At 36.6% G+C, this 19877-nt stretch overlaps 2 protein-coding genes across 7 annotated transcripts in view; one reads left to right on the top strand and one right to left on the bottom strand.

Moving 5' to 3' along the window:
- Positions 1-1246: 1246 nt before the first annotated feature.
- Arfrp1 (ADP-ribosylation factor related protein 1) lies at positions 1247-16988 on the top strand. 6 transcript variants are annotated; one of them, XM_045740032.2, is made up of 7 exons: positions 1880-2120; positions 3873-3996; positions 4213-4383; positions 4976-5057; positions 6297-6468; positions 9006-9111; positions 11656-16988. In XM_045740032.2, exons 2-6 carry the CDS (start codon positions 3904-3906, stop codon positions 9094-9096), a joined length of 609 nt encoding a protein of 202 aa, XP_045595988.1. In that variant the 5' UTR covers positions 1880-2120; positions 3873-3903; the 3' UTR covers positions 9097-9111; positions 11656-16988. The 6 variants fall into 6 exon arrangements, with proteins under 6 accessions (XP_069187934.1, XP_045595989.1, XP_045595988.1 ...); XM_069331833.1 differs by lacking the exons at positions 1880-2120; positions 11656-16988 and adding an exon at positions 1247-1566 and having other exon boundaries at positions 9006-11019; XM_045740033.2 differs by lacking the exon at positions 11656-16988 and having other exon boundaries at positions 1829-1890; positions 9006-11019.
- Positions 12762-19877, bottom strand: part of LOC123756740 (uncharacterized) — a 24228-nt gene continuing 17112 nt past the window's right edge. The window contains exon 13 of the mRNA XM_045740030.2: positions 12762-18747. Within this exon, the coding sequence (XP_045595986.2) occupies positions 18611-18747 (137 nt within the window). The 3' untranslated portion in view covers positions 12762-18610. The remainder of the gene's footprint in view (positions 18748-19877) is intronic.

Below are 19877 nucleotides of genomic sequence, written 5' to 3'. Positions count from 1 at the left end.
GATTATGAGTGGAGAACGAACCCTACTGTACTGCTGGGACCCTTATATCTAACATAATATAAATAGGCGTTTCCTCGTATGAACTACAGTAATAGGTCTTTTGTAGTTCCTTTACTGCAGAGTGTACAGAGCCCTAAATCGTCCCTCCCTGCCCAGAATTTCAACTTAGTGTACAATAGCTCTTTACAGTTATACACAGACTTACCTAATGCGTCAGTGATTTAGGGGCCAGGATGGCACAAGTGCCGGATGAACCCTGATATTTCTGGGTCAAGAAAGACTGCGTACCCCCATGCAGGAGGCGAACGGAAGGGAACTATGAGGAGTAAGTGTTGTTGTTGTTTTAGATTCAGCTAATCGGAACAAAAAGTTCCAAGTAGCACGGGCTACAGTGAGCACCTAAGTGAAGGCTCTTCGGAGCCATTATCTGTATCAATAGCTGATACTGGAGATCTGGCACGGACCAGGAGAGAAAGCGCCAAGCCAATACAATTATAAATCACTGGGAAGAGGTCAGGATATGAATTTGGGATGTGACGGGGGAGGAAGGAATGGAGAGCCCAAGTTCAAGTTCAAGTATGTTTATTGAGATAAGCAATAAATACATCTCAAAGGGATAGAGTAGCTTAGGCTATTTCTACCCCCCTCTACTTCAAGTCCCTCAAGGGGCGCACAAATTCAGTGAGTACAAATAGACATATAACAGTACAAGAATCCCATTTAACATTGCATACAGCAAGTACAGCATATAATTGTTACATTCTTGGAGCAAAATTCTTGTAGCTCTTAAGTATACTGTCTATTATACCATTATCACACATCCAAACAATTTGATGTGGTACACTATTTATTTCCTTATTTCTATATTTTTCAATAAGGTGACACTCTAATACATAATGTTCTAAGGTGTGGGCGTACGGCATGCTACATAATTTACACTCCTTATCTTTTTCACTGACATCGACACCGTATTGCCAGATATATTTATATCCTAATCGTAATCTCATGTAAATTGAATCCTTCCAAGTAGACTTTCCTTTACCATAAGTGAAGGACGAATTTATATTTATTATTGAATAATTCTTAAGTGTGTTACTACTGTCCACCAATGCCATTCTCTTTATCATTTCTTCACCCTCCTGAATCACCTTGAGTCTTGTTTTCATTTGTTTCAAGGTTAACTGACATAATGGAGAGCCCGACCCCACGAAGAAACCCAACGGGAAACCTGTCCATGGAACCCCAATGACCCTAGAATAGATGACATAATCGTCAGAATCGCAATTGCCCTTCCTAAAATCAAGCCCAGTTAGGCAACGTCTTCCAGTGACCTGCAGAGGACTCTTACCACGCGCCAGGGGAGCACCAGGAGCCCGCCAAGGCCCGCACATCCCGGGACTTCTTGACCTAACCAGCAGTGGACAACCCGAGGAGCCAGTCGGAACAAGCAAAACAAAATAAATAAACTTCCCTGTAGTTATCTATCAGTATCAATGTGGGGAGACGAAGAGAAACGCCTGACACAATGGTCCAAGTGACGTCCAGTTGTCCAGGAATCACCACACAGTAGGTGGCATCAAAAGCCGCCCCCAGGAGGCCACTTCCATATTAACTGACCTTGTACATTTTTTTGTAAAAACCGCTAAAAAATATCCCTACCATCTAGTGTCTTTTAGTATGTATATATAAATTAAAAACAAATTTAGTTGAATTTGTAGCTTTTATCCTAGTGCAAAAATCTTACTAAAATAATTATTTAATTTTAAGATGTAAGAAAAGTGGATGATAGTCCTTTATTCTGTATATATTTTAATGTTTTATGGTTGAAGATAATGGTGAAAGGGCGATGGTGGCGGGCGAGCTCAAGAACGGCTCCTCTGTTGTGATGGGGTTTGTTGACTTGTATTATGTTGACGTGGAGAGCAGCAGCGTCTTGTGGGGCTTGATGAAGTGGGTAGTGGGGCTCGCCGCCTCTAGCACACCTAGTTCCTCCCGTGTGCCGCCCATACTAGTGGTGTATGTGGCCTGCCTGGGGCTCATAGCTGCACAGTTGAGATCACAAGTGTATTAGCTGAGTGGCACACGGTTGAAGCAGGTTGCTCCACTCGCCGGACTTGACGGTTCGCACATACTCTTTTTTTTTTTTTTTCAGGCCCGACCTATCGTAATTTAACACGTTTAACCCTAACTGAATTAATCCTATCTTATCCTATTCAAGCCTAACTCGACTCAACCCAGCCCATCCTGTCCCATCCTAACCAAACTCACCCAATCCAAACCCATGCAATCTAAATGAACCAATTCAATCCAAACCTAACATTATTAATATGTGAAACAAACTATTTGGACTGATTATATAAAATGGTTACTAGATTGGAAATAAGCAATTCTTTTAAAATGAGAATTCATGTACCTATCGTGGAGTGTACGTAATCATTGGTAGTCACAAGCTCACTGTTTACGAGGGTAGGGAATACCTAGAGTTGTATTACATCATATTGCCGGAAAAAAAGGTGGATGTCTTTAAGAGGCACTTAAAGTTCTAGCAAAACGTGCTGGACTAAACCAGGCTGTAGTGGATATGTGGGCCTGTGAGCTGCTCTGATCAACAGCCTGTTGGACTAAGTTGTCACAAGTCGAGCCTGGCCCAAGGCTGGGCTCGGAGAGTAGAACTACTCCCGAAACCTTCTCCAGGTATGCCCCAGATATCCAGGTCTTGAAATGTGACTACAATATCCAGTTGGATGGCTGCGAAAATGATGGGGTCTCATGAATGCTGCTCGGAAGGACTTCTTTTACTGCTTTTACAAAGACCAATACAACAAATAGATATGTTAGTAAAAAACATTCTGTATCTGTATAAGGAAGATCCCAAACCAGCAGCTTGATGGGAAACTGAGCTAGTCATGGTTGCCAAACCAAACCTGCTAGAGGAAAATTTCCACTGTGGGACACTCAAACACCTTTTCACTATATTCTGTGAATGAAATAATCAGTGTGCAAAGTGGTGAACATAAATACTGTACATTCAAAATTTACTTCCATACAATCAAAAACTGTCACAGAAGTCCCAGAGCACAATACATCTTTAGGTTGGTTATACCAGAACTAATATAGTACACCTAAAACTAAATGCTTCATCCACTGCTGTGTTATTTATATACAGAAAATAATGTTTTCTGTTGAGGGAGAGAAAATGCCATGTGGCAGGCCATCTGTCTGTTCTCCACTAAACCTATGCAAACAATTTAACTTCACTGGACTGAACTTATCTTTTTTAATGACACAATAAAAATCAATCACTCTAGTCTTTCTCCCCCCCTCAAAAAAAATGTATTACATCCCGTATTTAAAAAATGCATTTCTATACAGTGAAAGAGTTTGTTAAAAAATTGAAAGTAAGCTACATGTTCATATTGAAGTTTATACATAATATGTCCTGGTTCTTCCAACTATGAAAATACAAAGACATTCTGAGTTAATCAGATTTTCACTAGCACTTTAGCCTAAAAGTGAGTCACATACCAAGATTTCTATGTTCCAAGGGGTTAGCCATTGTTCCTTCACTATGTCCTCATATCCCAGCTCCTTGTATTCATATCTCTTAAAAGTTCTGTATAGTCATACTGGCATAGTGCTCTATCTTAATTATTACCTGTTAGTACATACAAGAAAACATTAAAAAGTTCAGTATATATTTTATGCAACAAGTTTATGGCTGATAAAAAATGAAGAATATAGCATGCAAAAAAGGTATTCAGCTTTTTCAAAATTGAGGAGGTAATCAAACTACTTATTACCTGCAGTTATTATATTGATCATTTGATCCTAGCTTAACGAATATTTGTAGTATTATTCGTCTCTTCCTACAGGTAACAACACAGTGTGTTGAGAGCTTTCACAATGTTCTCACTCTTTTATGGACTGTACAAATATTTGTTCAAGAAAGATGAGTTTTTTGTCCTTATTCTTGGGCTGGATAATGCAGGCAAAACTGTGAGTATTTATTAGGGTCAATAATATTAATGTTGAATATAGCATATATAACCTAGAAAACTTTTTATATGATATCAAATTGCCTTGCAAATCAGAAAGCCCTTACAACTAGTGAATTTTCTATTCATGAAAAAAATTTCAACTCACTTATGTCATATAGCCTTTTTGGATTTAATTTTGGGTCATCTTGTTACAGCCACATTCACATAATTTCAGACATACCTAGAGGCAGCTAAAACTAAATTCACAAGAGGATACAAAGGCTTAAATCCAAGTAAAATAACCACTACAGTTGGGCAGAATGTTGGAGGAATACTTTATGCAGGAATTAAGCTGAGTTTCTGGGATCTTGGAGGTCAGGAGGAGTTGCAGCCTTTATGGGAGAAGGTAATATTTTCTTTCTTTCAATTTCTTTCTTTACTATGCTCCCATACCCATCCCATGGGTGGTGGTAGAAAGGGTTACAAAGGCACATAATCTGTTCAGGAACTGAACCCCATGGTTCATTTAGTTAAGCAAGTGACAGAAGGTAAGAGAGAGAGAACAATGTTTGTTTTCTATCAAACTTGAATTTTGTTTTTGTTCTTCGTGATGATGAGCTAAGTTACAGTATACAGTATTTACTTTTGAAGTAGAAATATTATTGACACTGACTTTTTATATTATTTTCTTTTTTTTCAAGATGCTATTTCAAAAATATGATTACTTCCACAGGATAGAAGTTTTTAGTATATTAAAAATATATACACGTACATGATGAAGTTACAGAAAGCAGCATATACTTGTAATACGAACTCACAAACATACAAACAAATAACTCAAATATTTATATAATTGCTTCAGGGTTTATAATTGGTAAATTGTCACCTTATTTGTGCTAGATAATTCAAGCCAAGGTGTTTTAACTTTGTTCACAATGGAGCTGTTCTACATGCTCTCTGCTACTCTTTGCACAAATGACAGATTATATTTTTTTCAGTATTTTGCCGAGTGTCATGCTATAATCTACATGGTAGACTCTGCAGACAGAGAGAGAATGGATGAATCAAAAGAAGCATTTGGTAAGTTGTTAATCACTCATGGTCATTGTATTGTACATTAGTACAATAATACTACTGTACTGCACTGTACTTATCCATGTTTACACCAGTGTCCTACACTTTCGAGAAAGAAAAGATAACAGGTCTGAAATTATGTTTCAGGAAATATAAGAATCTTGTTAATTCACAGATTTTACAGGAATATCAAAACAAATAAAATCAGAATGTTTAAGAGCCCTCATAGAATGTTTTCACAGTTTAGGCAATTATAAACAAATGCATCATTGACTTACATTAGAGAAAAATACTGTACTGTATATAATTACCAAAGTGTAGTTACAGGATGAGAGCTACGCTCGTGGTGTCATGCTATAATCTACATGAGCTGCTCACTCAAGGGATGAGTTAAAAACCAGTGGGCATACTCTCCCTGATTGATTCCCTTGTATTTTGGCATGGGCTTCTGTGATTCACACTGTATTTGTTCTCTGTGTTAGAGCACCAAGATCATAAGGTGACCGTGGCTCCCCTCACTGGTCTTTCCTCTGTAGTGTGGAAAGGCCTCATGGAATTAGAGTTGTTGACTTTTTACTTTCTCTCTTTTTACTTTTACTTATCAAGGTATTTAATCCACAGCAATGATCATTTCACCATGGGAGTGCCTCATTCTCTTCAAGAAGTTGGTTGATTTGTTGCACCTATGCTTTCTGGTGGGGTTTTCCTAGTTTTGTAGTTAATGCCTGATCCCTCTCACCCCATGGAGCCAGATTATGCTCCTGACTCTCGATAGCTGATGTATGGGTCCTAGAGGCTTGGTATTTGGACTAAAGCTTGGTGTGTTACTGGGGTCCCTGGGCATTAATTGCATTTAATACTTGATTATTTAACAAAATATAATTTTGAATATTTGTATAGAAATTTATTATTTGCTAGCCTTTACACCTGTTTTATATCTCGGGCATCAGCTGTAATGATTATACTGTACTGTATGCTGTACAACAGAGTAAAGAAGCCATTTGCCTATAGCTAATATGCTAAATTAGAAGGAGCTCATCAATGTATAAGTTCCTATATAAGATCCAAGTTTATTAGGACCAAGACTTTATATTTTGCTTTGCCTAATACATTTAACAGAAAACAAAGAATTGTGCTATGGAAATTTCTCTCTTGTGTGTTTCTCTCTGAAATTTCAGATATCAACAAATTCATTATGTTCATGCTTATTCACTTATATTTACATTACATTCTTTGTTTCTTCAGACAGAATGATTTCTAGTGAGAACCTAACAGGAGTGCCATTACTTGTTCTTGCTAACAAGCAAGACATTCCTGAGTGCATGGGAGTGCGTGAAGTGAAACCTATTTTCAACCAGTCAGCCGATCTCATAGGCCGAAGAGACTGCATGGTGATGCCAGTCTCTGCTCTAACTGGGTAAGCTGAAAATGCCGTGATTCATGCCATTGAGGATAGAGTACAGTTTTAAAATAAAATATTTTAGAAGATGAAGAATTCTTGCATTTCCATTTTGCACTGAATTCTTAGAGGAGCATTCAAGGAATAGAGGGTGATCGACGAAGTAAGTGAACATGCTCAAAGGTTAAGCATGGAGTAGATGCCTGAATCAGGATTCATCAAGCAATTACACATCCAAAACCATGGATGGTTGTCCCTAGGCCAGACTGTGATGAAACTATCCAAACTGTCAACAAATAATCATAAAGTATATATGGCATTTACTGACATAATTGGCTAAGCACCATAAACAAAAAACAAACAAAAAAGTCAGAGTTTTGCTACTTTCAAAATGCTATATCTCGGTAACCAGGTGAATTTAATTTACGATTGTAGCTTAAAGTATGTAATTTCTTATTAACATAGTAAAATTTATGAAAAGTCAAATGCATTTTGAAAGAGAAAATGATGACTGTTTTTCTCTAATTACAATCACATAGCCACTCACTCATTACTGTATTAGTATCTTTGATGATATTAAAGATATAATAATAATTTTCATGTATTACTAAGTTAACAGTAATAAGATGGTATTAAGAGGAAAATATTAGTGGGCATCCATCAGTCATAGGAGACTATGGAGTTGCGCTCTGGTTGTCGATCTGGAGTGGCCTCTCCAGGGTGCAAAGCCAGGGTAGGTTGATATGGAGGAGAAGCTGTCACCCAAGCAGCAGGTTCCCTCCCCCCCCTCTCTACGATGCCGAAAGTCTTCAATGGAAAGGCAAATGCCAGTTCCAGTGCCGTCGCAGGACTGTCAGAATGAGGTTGAAGACATCAACAAACTGCCCTAGGGGCTCCAGTTCTGGAGTTAACCTCGAAGTTGGTAAAAGAAGGCACAGGGAATCCAAACCCAGAGACCGCCATGGCCGGGGCCGGAGAAGAACCACCCCAGCAAGGGTAAGAAAACATCAGATATTGAAACACAAGAGGAGGATCAGAGAGAGGTTGACAACAATCTGCTGAATTACAACGTATGACTATCTTCTATGTGCAAGTATTAATACTTTCCCTCCAGCATCTTTAAGCAGAGCTTTGGCTGCACGAGCCCCAGGAGGTCGACTTCCGAGCCCCGCACTTACAGGTTCCAGACGGCTTCACCCGAGGCCGGCTTCCTTCAAGACCAAGCAGAAGGAAGAGTAATGATTATTATTTACAACAATTATTATTATAATTATTATTACAATAATAATGTAACAAATAAATAATTATTAGTCTTCCTTCTGCTTGGTCTTGAAGGAAGTCGGCCTTCGGTGAAAGAGGGCTGTGACAATCTCTGTCTGGAACCCGTAGGTGAGGGGCTCAGAAGTCCACCTCCTTGGGCTCGTGCAGCCCAAGCTCTGCTTCAGGAGGCTGGAGGGAATATATTAATACTTGCATATAGAAGATAGTCATACGTTGTAATTCATCAGATTGTTGTCAACCTCTCTCTGATCCTCCTCTTGTGTTTCAATATCTGTTGTTTTATAGTGGAGAAGGAAAAGCTACTGGAAGTATTGTATGTGTTAGGTTGGTATGTATGACAGGAGGGCATTTATGTCTTTGAGCTTGCCTGTTTATTCTTCTGGAGGATGGGATAATAGGCAGAAGAGGCACTTGATAAAGAGTGTTTGCAGTCTTGGTCGGGTATTATGACCCAACAAAAGTTGAAGGAATACATTGGTACACTTAACTTGAACTTGACTGTGCATTCTTATCAGTGACTTTGGGGGAAGTGAGATCTAGCTCTTTGTGACCTGCTTACTAGCCTTGTTATACTCCTTGTTGCATTATAGCTTAACTAGTCTAACATTTATAATATACAGTACTGTGTATACAATAAACATTAGTGATGGTCATAATAATGTAAAATTGTTATTCATTAGAGCACTAGGTGGGATTTGAACATACACATGCAGGGTTGCTACATATGATGCTTTAACCTAGTAGTTCCCAACCTATTTGAACTTGTAGCCCTATTTTCTAATATTCAAAAGACCTGTGACACTTTCATAATTTAATTAATTTTTGTCAAAGAATGAATTTAGAAAGTCACATCATTAAGAAGAACACTGATGCCAGCAGTTTTTTCGAGCATTGTATGAGGGTCGCGACCCGCTGGTTGGGAACCAGTGCTCTAGTCCATGGAGAGATTTTCAGTCACCAATTACCTTAGTGACTTCTTAGTGTAAGTTGGGCTATGTGATGTAGCATCCAATCTCCCTCACCATTTTGTAACCACTTTGCAATCTTGTAGGATACAGATATCAAACCATACATCTGAAGAGAAAGGAAAGTGACAAAGTTTCTGCCTATCCTGGACCCTAATCAAGTCACATTCAGCCACGTTATTGTGACTTATTCTCTAGTCGAGTATATAAATACTGTATAGTATAGGTATTTAATAATTACTGTATTATACATATATTAACAATTTTAAATTCTCTTATTTCCCTGCACAAAAATCTCTAATTTTCCAGAGCAGGAGTAGATGAAGGCATTGACTGGCTAGTGGAATGCATCAAGAGGAACAGTGATGTTAGGCCTTCACTCAACCACGATGACACCTGATTTACTTTGGAGAATGTAGGTTTCCAAGGTTATATTTTAAGAATACTGTACTCTGTAATATGGGCTGGTAAAGGGTTTTTATAATGGGGACCTTGTAGGAGGGGAATTTTGTGCACCATTAAGTGTTGGGAGAAATTTGCAACTTAACTGGAAATATAATTTAACAATCAGCATTAGTCTAAGCAATTAAGTTTGAGTTATAGTTTTACTGCAGTGTATTGGTAATTTAATTTTAAAATACTGCACTTGATTAATTTGTTACAATTAGAGTAAAGTCGCCAATATCCTGGTGTGTGCTTGTATCTAGCCACTGAAGCTTAGTAAACAATTTAGAGCAACTGTACTATAAATACATCAAACCCAGAAAATTGTCAGGAACTCTTTGAATATATGTACAGTACTCCAATAACATATTGAAACTTATACAATAACTAAAGAGAAACAGTTGGAAAAATATTAGAACATTATTGCATTGACAGACACAGTAGGGTCATCATTATTATATAATTCTACATCCCAATGTAGGACTGAGAACAGGAGATGCTTTTTCACCCCATAGGGTTATAAACTCATGGAACTACTGTACCTACCTGTCAAAACCATAAATACCAAGACTGTTGAATTTCAAAATCCAACTGGAAAAGATTATCAAGGCAAATGGGAGGACCTTCGACAAGCCACTGGCTTCCTGTCCTCGTCCTGCTAGTGACCCCTCAGGTAAATTCAGGTAAATAAGTAAATGTATTTTGCTATACTGTACATACTATCAGTGTTTTCATAGCAGTATTATAGTACAGTATTTAGATTGTTAAATCTGATTTGAACACCAATAACTTAAATTAGTTGGCCAGATATCGGTGACTTTACTATAATGAACTTAATTTTGTGATGGTTAACTTGCCAGTCAAGTTGATAGTGTAGCATGAGCCATTAGCAATATTTGAAAACTGACTAATAATATATTTATCTACTAAGTACCATGTACAAATGAACACATTGCTGGTCATAATTTTGTATGAGAAAATAATATTCTTTATTTATCACCCCAAAAAATGGTAGTTGCTGTAATGAATCTTATGTGTTCAGAAACATTTCTAATGTTTTAACTTCATTATCAGAAAAGTAATATGCACTTTGCACAGTGACAAAGGCTTAATTAAGGTTTTCTATGTCCTCCTCTCTTAAGAGGGATCTCTTGTATTCACACTCAGCTGTGCATGTGAGTAGGGTGTGCCAGCTGTGTTGTGTGATAATCCCTGCACCTGGGTGTAGGTGACTGTGTGTGTGTGTGTTTACTCAACTAGTTGTGCTTGCGGGGGGTTGAGCTTTGGCTCTTTGGTCCCGCCTTTCAACTGTCAATCAACTGGTGTACAGATTCTTGAGCCTACTGGCCTCTATCAAATCTACATATATGTATGTGTGTGTGTGACATGTTTGGTTTTAAAACTTTCATTATCTTTGTTGTTTAAATCTTGAACATTAGAGAGCTGAGTGTTAAATTCTTTACTCTTGGTTTTGTATGTTAGGTGTAATAATTTTAAGGTATTCATTGGACCATTAATGTTAATTACATTCTGTTATTATACTGTAGTTTTAATTATCAAATAATTTTCTTTTTAGTCACCTTTTCCTCTATATTGTAATGTACTGGAAATACATCAATTTTGCATGGAATTAATAGCTGAACTGTCTGTCATTTTATCACATTGTGTATCACTTTGAGTAAGGAATTGTAAAAATTCAAGGGAAAATGTTTACAAAAAATTAGAACGTACTGTACAATAGTGTTCCTGAATACGTATAAGCATATAAGTTATCATTATAAATACTATACTGTAATTTTATAAAGAAATAGTTGTTACTAGAATTTTTATACAGAATTTGAATGCAACAAACAATACAGATTGATCAAGAAGCAAGTAACATTTTTAAATTACCTGGGTATGATTTGTTACACAGACAATGGATCATGCCTCCTCTCGTTTGAATATGAGTGATTTAGCATATATTGTCATGCTGGAGTACATCACGGAACCACAGTACAGTGGATAAGCTCTGTGATTTTTAGGTAAGAGATGGATGTTCAGACAACATTGGTGTGCTAGGCAAATCCTACTTTCTTGGAGTTTGCCATCCTACTAGACTGTGGGACCCAAGGCTGAAGATATGGGGTTTTAGCTTAACCTCGGTACCTTGTTCTTTTAGTGCAGTACAGTAGAGGATCTTTTGTAAGAGGAAAGTTTCATGTATCTGAGTTCTTAGTTTATTGGAAAAGTGCTAGCAGACTTATGAACACTGCAGTATTTTTCATTTACCATCAATAATGGGATATAATTTGTCAGTGCAGTTCTCAGTGATTTATAATATGTGAGGGCAAGACATTTTGTAAGGAAAAATACTTATACAGTATGTCCTTTTGTTTATCTTGTGGGTTTTTCCTGGGATCACTGTCCCCACAGCCCAGTAAGGAGGAGTACTACTTTCTCAGATTGTGTACTGTGTTTAGGTATCCTTGAGAGAAATACCTTATAGTTTGTTAGAATCATTTTTATTTTTCAGAATTGATAGTGTCCGTGTGATGTCTGGAGAATGTCTACATATCGGCTTAAAACGTTTAAGACCTATGTAAAGTGGTGCAAGGGTTGGACCTATTGTTATTCGGCCATTTAGCCCCTTACTATAAAATGTCAAATATTTTATCACAGTCCTCAGGGGAAGGGGAAAAATTTTATGATACCTGTATGTTGAAAACAAATTAGCACAGCTACACCAAATTTTCCACACACACACATGCCCTCAGCCAAGGGATACTGTCTATAATCTCAATTGTAAACAATATCCTAGGAAGTTTTAAAAGGTAGTTATGTGTTTTATTTTGTATCACAAGAACAATTTGATATTTAAATTTGGTAAGTTTGGCAAATATGAAATATTATGTAAATTTTAATCACAGTAAGCCTAATAATTATAACGATAGAACCTCATTATATTTCTTCATAATTGCAATAAGAAAATATACCGGTAATTATAATCATAGTTTCTTTGTAAGATAATATACTATACATGCAGTATAATAATACCTGTATTTCAGAACTTGCATACTAATTGCAGTGATTGTATTTTGTTAATAAGGCAATTAATTAGACTTTTGCAGGAGTGGCAGCAGCTCATACGTTGCTCAAAATCCAATTAACAAAATGGCTTAAACAGTTTTATGGGTTTCTTTTAGTGTTGTATAATTAACCATAGTTATTTTCAACCTTTTGACCAGATTGTCATTAATGTAAATAATTATATCTGTGAAGACATATTTTGAGACATGGCATTTCTAAACCCCTATTCATCCCCCTCCCCCCCAGCAATAACTTACTGTTATCTACTCTGCCGTCTTCCTTTTCCCTCCTTTACCTCTTGCCGACCCTTCTCCCACTCCACTGCAACCACAATTACCTCCACCATTTCCTCTGCCATCGCCACTTCCTCCGTCACCTCTATCTTCGCTACCTCTACTACAAATACCACTGTTACCACCACCCCATGCTCATCATATTCATTATGCTCATTACACTCCCTCAATTCATCGGATTGTATATGTATTCATCACAGCCCTCGGTAATCATTACATCCCGCCCTGTGCTCACTACGCCATATTCTTTGTATACTGAGATTTGCCAGCTCTGGGAATCCTGAAAATCACCCTCATGCAATCTGAGTTTTTTTTTTTTTTTTTTTTTTTTTACTCTTTTTCTCTCTCACTCTCTCTCTCAAACCTTTGAATACTAAATACTGTATATGTAAATATGATTCCTGTAAGAGTGTATCATGTGAGAAATTTGCAGCTGTATTTAATCTTGTATCTACGGTTATAATAGATATTCACGGTAATGACGAAGAATATAGGAAGTAGATAATTGCTAATTATACAATAGCCAGTATATAATATTGATATGTATTATATAATACTGAAATCCTTCAAGGTTTTTTAAGATATCCAAGCAAAGTCATTTTAAGTTGATATTAAAATGAAATGAAATGTACTGTACTTGGAAAGTTGAACATGTAGGGTTTGCCTGCATTCTGTCAGTTGTCGAGAAAGCATGTAATCAATGGACATGGGGAGTTGTTAACTCTTGTGGAATCATTACATGCAGTAAAGTGTAATTAACATTTATTTTGGGAATAATTTAACTCTTCAGTGCTAGACCTGGAAGTAAAGTGGTAAGAAGACTTGTGTCTCATGAAGGACTGTATTGTGATCAGTCAAACCATAATAATTGATAAAAAAAATAAGACGTAGTCATATCAAAATTTCACGTGATAAAGATGTGCAGTTGACATGCTCAGTCGAACAAAGAACACTTTGTTCATGAGAAAAATAAATAATTTTGTGTAAAGTTAACCTTGATGCATTACCATTCCGAACAGAGTGATCAGTGTACAGTATTTATCAACCCATGCAAGTAACAGAGAAGTGGATGACTTGAAGTTGTTGGACGTTGACTTTTCTTGCAGTCAACTTCAAGGAGTAATGATGAGAGATTAGCTAGCTGTAAATATAGTAATTCTTTATATTCTTTATATGATTAGCCTTTCAAAGGGAGCATGCAATAATTTTTTTTTTTTTTAGCATTTTTATTTGGTCTCTGATCCATGACTGGACAACACCTGATGTCATTTATATTTTTGGATTAAAGTAAGGTACACATAAGCTATTGGATTGGCCATATTAATTAGTCAAACATAGGAATTAATTACACAATAACTTTCTACTTCATATTCATAAACTCAAAGAATGTATACAGATTTCAAAACTATTACATATAACTTGTCATATTTGAATGCCTTGAAGGTAGAAGTTCTTTTCAGATATAAACATAGTAAAAGCTTGGCCTCGGTTATAGATTTTCTGTATTAATATGCTCGGAAATGGTACTGTTCTTTCATGAACTTTTTGCATACAGATATGATCCACAGTTTCCTCTAAGGAAGGGTCGCAGCAATCATGGCCGTCAGACAAGTGACTATATACTTTTTTATATTTGAACTTTTTTCTTGTATTTCTTTATTTACACATTAAAATATAACTTCATGCAACTTCCTGAAACATTTGTCAAATTATTGCTAATACTGGTGGATATCTTCAATGACATGTAATAACTATTAATGTTAAAATCACTAGAGAACATTAGGGACATACATCAGGGTAAAAAAAAATCACTGGTTTCAGGCACACACACACGTGATCTTAAGCTGAGACAAAGATGGAGTCAGGAAATGAATGAAACGTGTCCATTTGCATAGCTGATGAATTGAAACATGAAGCATTGGTATATGGCAAGTTATACTTTTAATACAGTACATTACTAGTAAATTGTTTAGTACAATTCTTTTGAAATATGGTGATTCACCAAGTTATCAACAATCTTCAGTCACCAAATGAACATACCTGTAATTAGTACTGCTATAACATACAGTATCACATATTCTTTATCCAACCATAAAATTTTCCTCATTACAGGATCAGTGTATCTGCTAATTTAACCCTTTTCATGTTTTTAACCATTTGCATCCTTATGGCTCTTACTAGCTCAGAAGAGTGGCAGATCTGAAACCATGGAGTTTCCCAAATAAAACATCAATATATTTCCCACTTTCATAGTAGGAAGGTGCTTGACCAGGGATGACGAAAAAGAATCATAAATTGATTCAAAACGACACTCTTCCATTCACTATATCTTTCACACTCAAGCTTCACCTCATGTTCAGTCTTCCTCCTGTTCATATGGTTTCTTGGGATTTGCAATGAAATTATTTGAGATAATCTTCATCAAGGGTGTCACTAATTTTTAAGTAACTGGGAATTTTAGATAGAGCATAGGTGATGGCCAAGCCTGACTCTAACTTTATTGTGATCATGCTCCAGGTGTAACTAAATCAGCTTGCATTATCCTGTATCTGATGACCACTTTCCATTTACTGTAACTTTGTTCAGTGCTTTAGAAGACACCAGAACACAAGAGCATTGGGTTTCTTTCTAGGGGGGGGTTATTTTAATCTTTTAGGATGTAGATTGCACAGTTTAACCAGACTGTGGTCTGTTTTGATTTGCCTACCTCTCTGGTCGATGGCAATTATGACATACTATAAAAGTAAACTTCTCATAGGCCATTGCTCCCTGCACCTCTCTGAGGGGGCCAGGTTCTGGCTTGTGGTCCCCAGTAGGCATAAGTACTCCTGTGACTGATGACGCCAAACTAATATAGCACATATCAGTTCAGATAGCTTCAGGGAGCCTCCGGGTCTTGCCCAGAAAATGGAGTTTCATTACATTCAACGCTTTTTTTTTTTTTTCCCCTTTAACTAAGGACAATTTGTGTCTATCCGGTATGGTTGAGTTAGACCCAGTTCTTTCTTTTAATTTTTATTTTTTATTAATAATATATTGGCACTGATCTGTTTTCAGAAGGATTCTTTAGAATTAAATTTGTACAAAGTTTGTCAACCCTTGAATATGTTAAGGTGTTGTATAATGTTCAAAATTAGTGCAATATTCATGTTCAGGTAACTACGTTCTTCCAACAAAATATACCATAACTTGTTACAGTTGTTGTGTATAATATGTGCCAAGAAGTTAATTGTAGCTGTCTGTACAAGGGAGAATCTGAATTTTGAAAATTATAAATTTTTCGGTGCTTCATAATGCATACGTGTTTTGTTATAATTATTCATCTGGATACCAAGTTGAATACTGTTAATAGTATATTGTTTAAGGCAGCAGCATTTAGTCTGCTGCATGTGAGCTATTGCAATTAATTCATGTCAAAGTGCTTCTGGTGGTTTCTGGATTGTTTTCATAAAATAATAACCAAATCACTGATCTCATGGCCAAAATTTTTATGAATATAGGTTAAATAAATACAGTATTAGAAAGTGTCAAATGGCATACAGTATTCCTCAAGATGTTTTGCTTACCACGAGAAGCAAGGAGATGAGTACCTTCAGGTAGCTAGAATTTGACACTAAGCAGTGGCGGTTTTTAAATAGTTTACTTTCCTGATGAAAACGTGGCTGTTTGGTAGTGTTAATCACTTAGAGGTCTAGAAACATTTGCGTGTGTGTTAGCTGTCCCTATCTACATTGTTATAGTAGTTCAATTTTTTTTGTTTACCATCCACAGCTCCCATTTACTTAAAGCACCTAGTAAGAACTGGTGACTTTTGAAGTCTCGACTCTGTCCATGAGAGTTGTTGGAGCGCTTAGTCATGGTATTTTGTGGGGTTGATGTTGGAATTTTCCTTTATAGAAACACTTCTCTAGTTTTATCATCTAATATTTCTGACTGAGTTATGTATACTATATTTTTTGTCATTCATTTGCTCTTTAAAACAGAGCTGTAGAATTACAAAATAATCCCATTTGCAGCACTTGTTAAACTAGCAGGTTGTGCAACAGGTGCAAGTCTCCAAGGTGTGGTCTAAGAAATACTTGAATTCATTTTTATTTCCTAACTTGTAAAATATTGATAGAATTCCATTCACCTGGGCTCTAGGAGACTTGAACCGTGGACCCCACTCGTGTGAGGCTGAAGCTTTTATCGACTGAGCTATTGAGAAGTCTTAATGGGAAATAGCTTGAAAATAGAGCTTTGGCCTCACACGAGTGAGGTTTGAGTCTCCTCGAGCTCAGGTGAATAGAATCTTTTTAATGTTAATAGATGTGTATTTTCCAAATCTGTCAAAAATGTATTGAATGAATTAAAATTTTATTCCATTGTTTGATTTGGATGTTTGTGTGCAATTTTTGACAAATATACTGATGTGTATGCAATTATTTATAAAAATGTCCATGAATGCATTAAGTATTAGTAATAAAACTTTAAAACTACATTCTTACTACTGTGTTCTGCTTGTCTCAAGAAAGTTAGGTCATACAAAATTTAATTGTTACATTTTATAAATTCAAAGATCATCTGCCTAGATTACTTTAAGTGAAAGTTAAGTTAGCAAATGTACACACATCATCTCACAATTGAGAGGGTGGTTCAGACAAGGTAGACAGACCATCCTGGAGATTGTATGGAATATGTATTATCAAAGTACTACTGTACTATAGGATGAATGAATGAATACAATCTTACAGAAATATGAATAGCACATTAAGTTGGTTAAAGAAATGTGATATACATGTACAGTATATATATATCCTCAGTTTCTATTAACTGCAGGAATGTGAAAGAAGTGGCAAATTTAAAATGATTCAAAAGTCACATGGTGCAAATTGTTCATGTAGTTCAGCCCACTAAAATAATGCATAATTGCTGTCATATCTCAAAAATTATGGTCAACGTTATATCACAAATGTAACGAGCCAGTTTTATCTGTGACGATAATGGAGTCATGGAGTCGATTTTGTTTATATCATCAAACTATCGAGAATGTGAATCTAGTAAAACTTACTGAAAAGTTATAAAATTTGCCTTAACTGTTGGAAAAACAAATATTATAAGAGGCTAAGAAGTGTATGTGAGTGGAGATATATATATATATATATATATATATATATATATATATATATATATATATATATATATATATATCTAACAAGAAAAGGTGCTATCTTTACAAGGTGAGGGAGAAGAAGCTCATGTGTGCTGTTTTCTCACGGTTGAGGATGGCTCCTAGTCTCCTCGCCTGCCTGCTGTGCAACTAAATGCACCTGCTGATGTGGGAACCCCATTTGGATCATTGGAGGGGCCGCTCGTCTGGATGGGTATGGGTGTCTGGGCTCGGCCATGAGAGTGGTGGAGGTCTCTCCATCGATGTAGGCAAAAATATCTTGCTATTGTTTGGATCAGCCTTTTCTATTAAACAGGAAGAGTGTCACTACGGACAAAGTACCCTATCTGCACTGTCTCGTTGACCTGGAAGGCAGTTTTCCCGGGGTCTAACCTTCTGATTTCCATTTCTTATTGATATTTCACTTTATTTCTCCCTCTCAGACATGTGGTAGTTAAACATGCCCAAAGTTTAACCACTTTGGAAGATCTGTTTGCCTGCTTTGGCACCCCCGTCCCCTGATCATCATTTTCACCCCCTTTCCTCTTATCCTTCCCACGGCTCCTTGACAGTGACTATTTATATGTCCAACATCACCTTAACACACATTATACAGTACAGTACTAAGTTTGATTTTATGACTGTTCATATATATCCAGCATAGGAAGCACAGTGAGGCAGTGGAATTCCTTTCAGAGGATAATGTATACATGAATGGATGATACACTACATTTCTTAAAAGATTAAAAGTGCCTAATGGAGGAAAATAACTGTGGACCACAGTGCACTGAACACTGAAGAACATACACCAATTCACCAATTATTTTCCCCTGTAAGATCCTAAGCTTTATCCATTTAGTACAATATGACCTAACACATTGACTTATTTATCTAATTCATTAAATACTGTAACTATTTTTGCTGACAAATAGCTCTGCTATCTTCTTTACATGCATGTTTCATGAGCTGCGAGAGTGCATAGCGATAAACTCCATTCCTTCTGTCAGTCCAAACTTACTTAGAGTTGCCAGCATGACAACAGTTCCCAACAGGAGGCCAAGAAAGAACATTCCTATTCCCATTCCAGCCATGTCACCTAGAATAGCAAATAATTGTTACAGAAGAGTGCACAGAAATGCTATAGGTGCATCATAAAAAAAGTAAAGGCTTTGAAAATCATGAAAGTTGTAAAATTCAGAACAAGATTAAGTTTATTAAAAAAAATTAGAGGTTTTGCAAGTACTGTACTCGCCTAGTTGTGCTTGTGGGGGATTGAGCTTTGGCTCTTTGGTCCTGCCTCTCAACTGTCAATCTACTGGTGTGCAGATAACTGAGCCAACAGGAACTACATTGCTTGAGTAAGTGATGTAACTGCCATTGTTACATCAGCAAGCAATCATTGACAAGTTTTATTTTTGAGTAGCATACCTAGTGTATCAATCACAGGAGAAAAACTGCCATGGTCCTATAGACAGATATACAAGAAGCTAGTGACACCCTATAACACTTTGAAGTGTCAATGTCTTGTTCTCTTGACCACAGATCACTTGTAAAAGCTCTTCACTGTTGCAGATTTAACACCTCTTGTGCCTTATTTGCTTTTCAGAAATCTCAACACGGTGACAAAAGTCCCTGAACTAAGGTCAACTCTCGCACCAGGAATCATTGTAGGCCTCAGGACTAACAGCACACTTAATTAGACATGGCTGAGGCTGATATCAATAGCTTTAAAATACACTACTGAACAAATTGGAAGAGTAACCCAGGTCACTTCTTCAAAAGGTCTAATATAACTCATAAAAAGAATCAGCTTCATGCTCAACAAATCTTATCTGTCAAAGTTGTAAATGCCTAAATATTACTACTAAACTTCAGTTTAAAAATCAGCTAGAAAAAATCCTCAGGAATAATGGTAAGGTCCATGGTTCCTTACATAAAGGAACTTTGTTTCTACAAAGATTAATCTATATAACAATAAGAAGATAGTCGGGAGAAAACCCACCATTGCTAGAGCTTTATCGATGAAGTCACATGTGCCGCTACAGTCAAAGTTTTTACAGTACAGTATTTGGAATTTGTTCAGCATTATGCATCTCAAGATAACCTCAAGATAGAACACAGGCAGTTTGCTTGTGCAAATGTGCTACTACTTACTTTGAACACTTGAGAATGCAGATAAGTATGATATTGTATAATTTTTAGGTCATGTAACATTATGATACTGTA

The sequence above is a fragment of the Procambarus clarkii genome, chromosome 26 (genome assembly GCF_040958095.1).
Source record: "Procambarus clarkii isolate CNS0578487 chromosome 26, FALCON_Pclarkii_2.0, whole genome shotgun sequence".
NCBI lineage: Eukaryota > Metazoa > Arthropoda > Malacostraca > Decapoda > Cambaridae > Procambarus > Procambarus clarkii.
This window is presented reverse-complemented; position numbering and strand designations above follow the sequence as displayed.

What these genes read in the sequence shown, in the direction of transcription:
- Arfrp1 (XM_045740032.2), top strand. Translation starts at nt 3,904, where the DNA reads ATGTTCTCACTCTTTTATGGACTGTACAAATATTTGTTCAAGAAAGAT. An exon ending in TGCAGCCTTTATGGGAGAAG is followed by an intron (nt 4,384 to 4,975) that starts GTAATATTTTCT and finishes TATTTTTTTCAG; the next exon opens with TATTTTGCCGAGTGTCATGC. An exon ending in TGAATCAAAAGAAGCATTTG is followed by an intron (nt 5,058 to 6,296) that starts GTAAGTTGTTAA and finishes TTGTTTCTTCAG; the next exon opens with ACAGAATGATTTCTAGTGAG.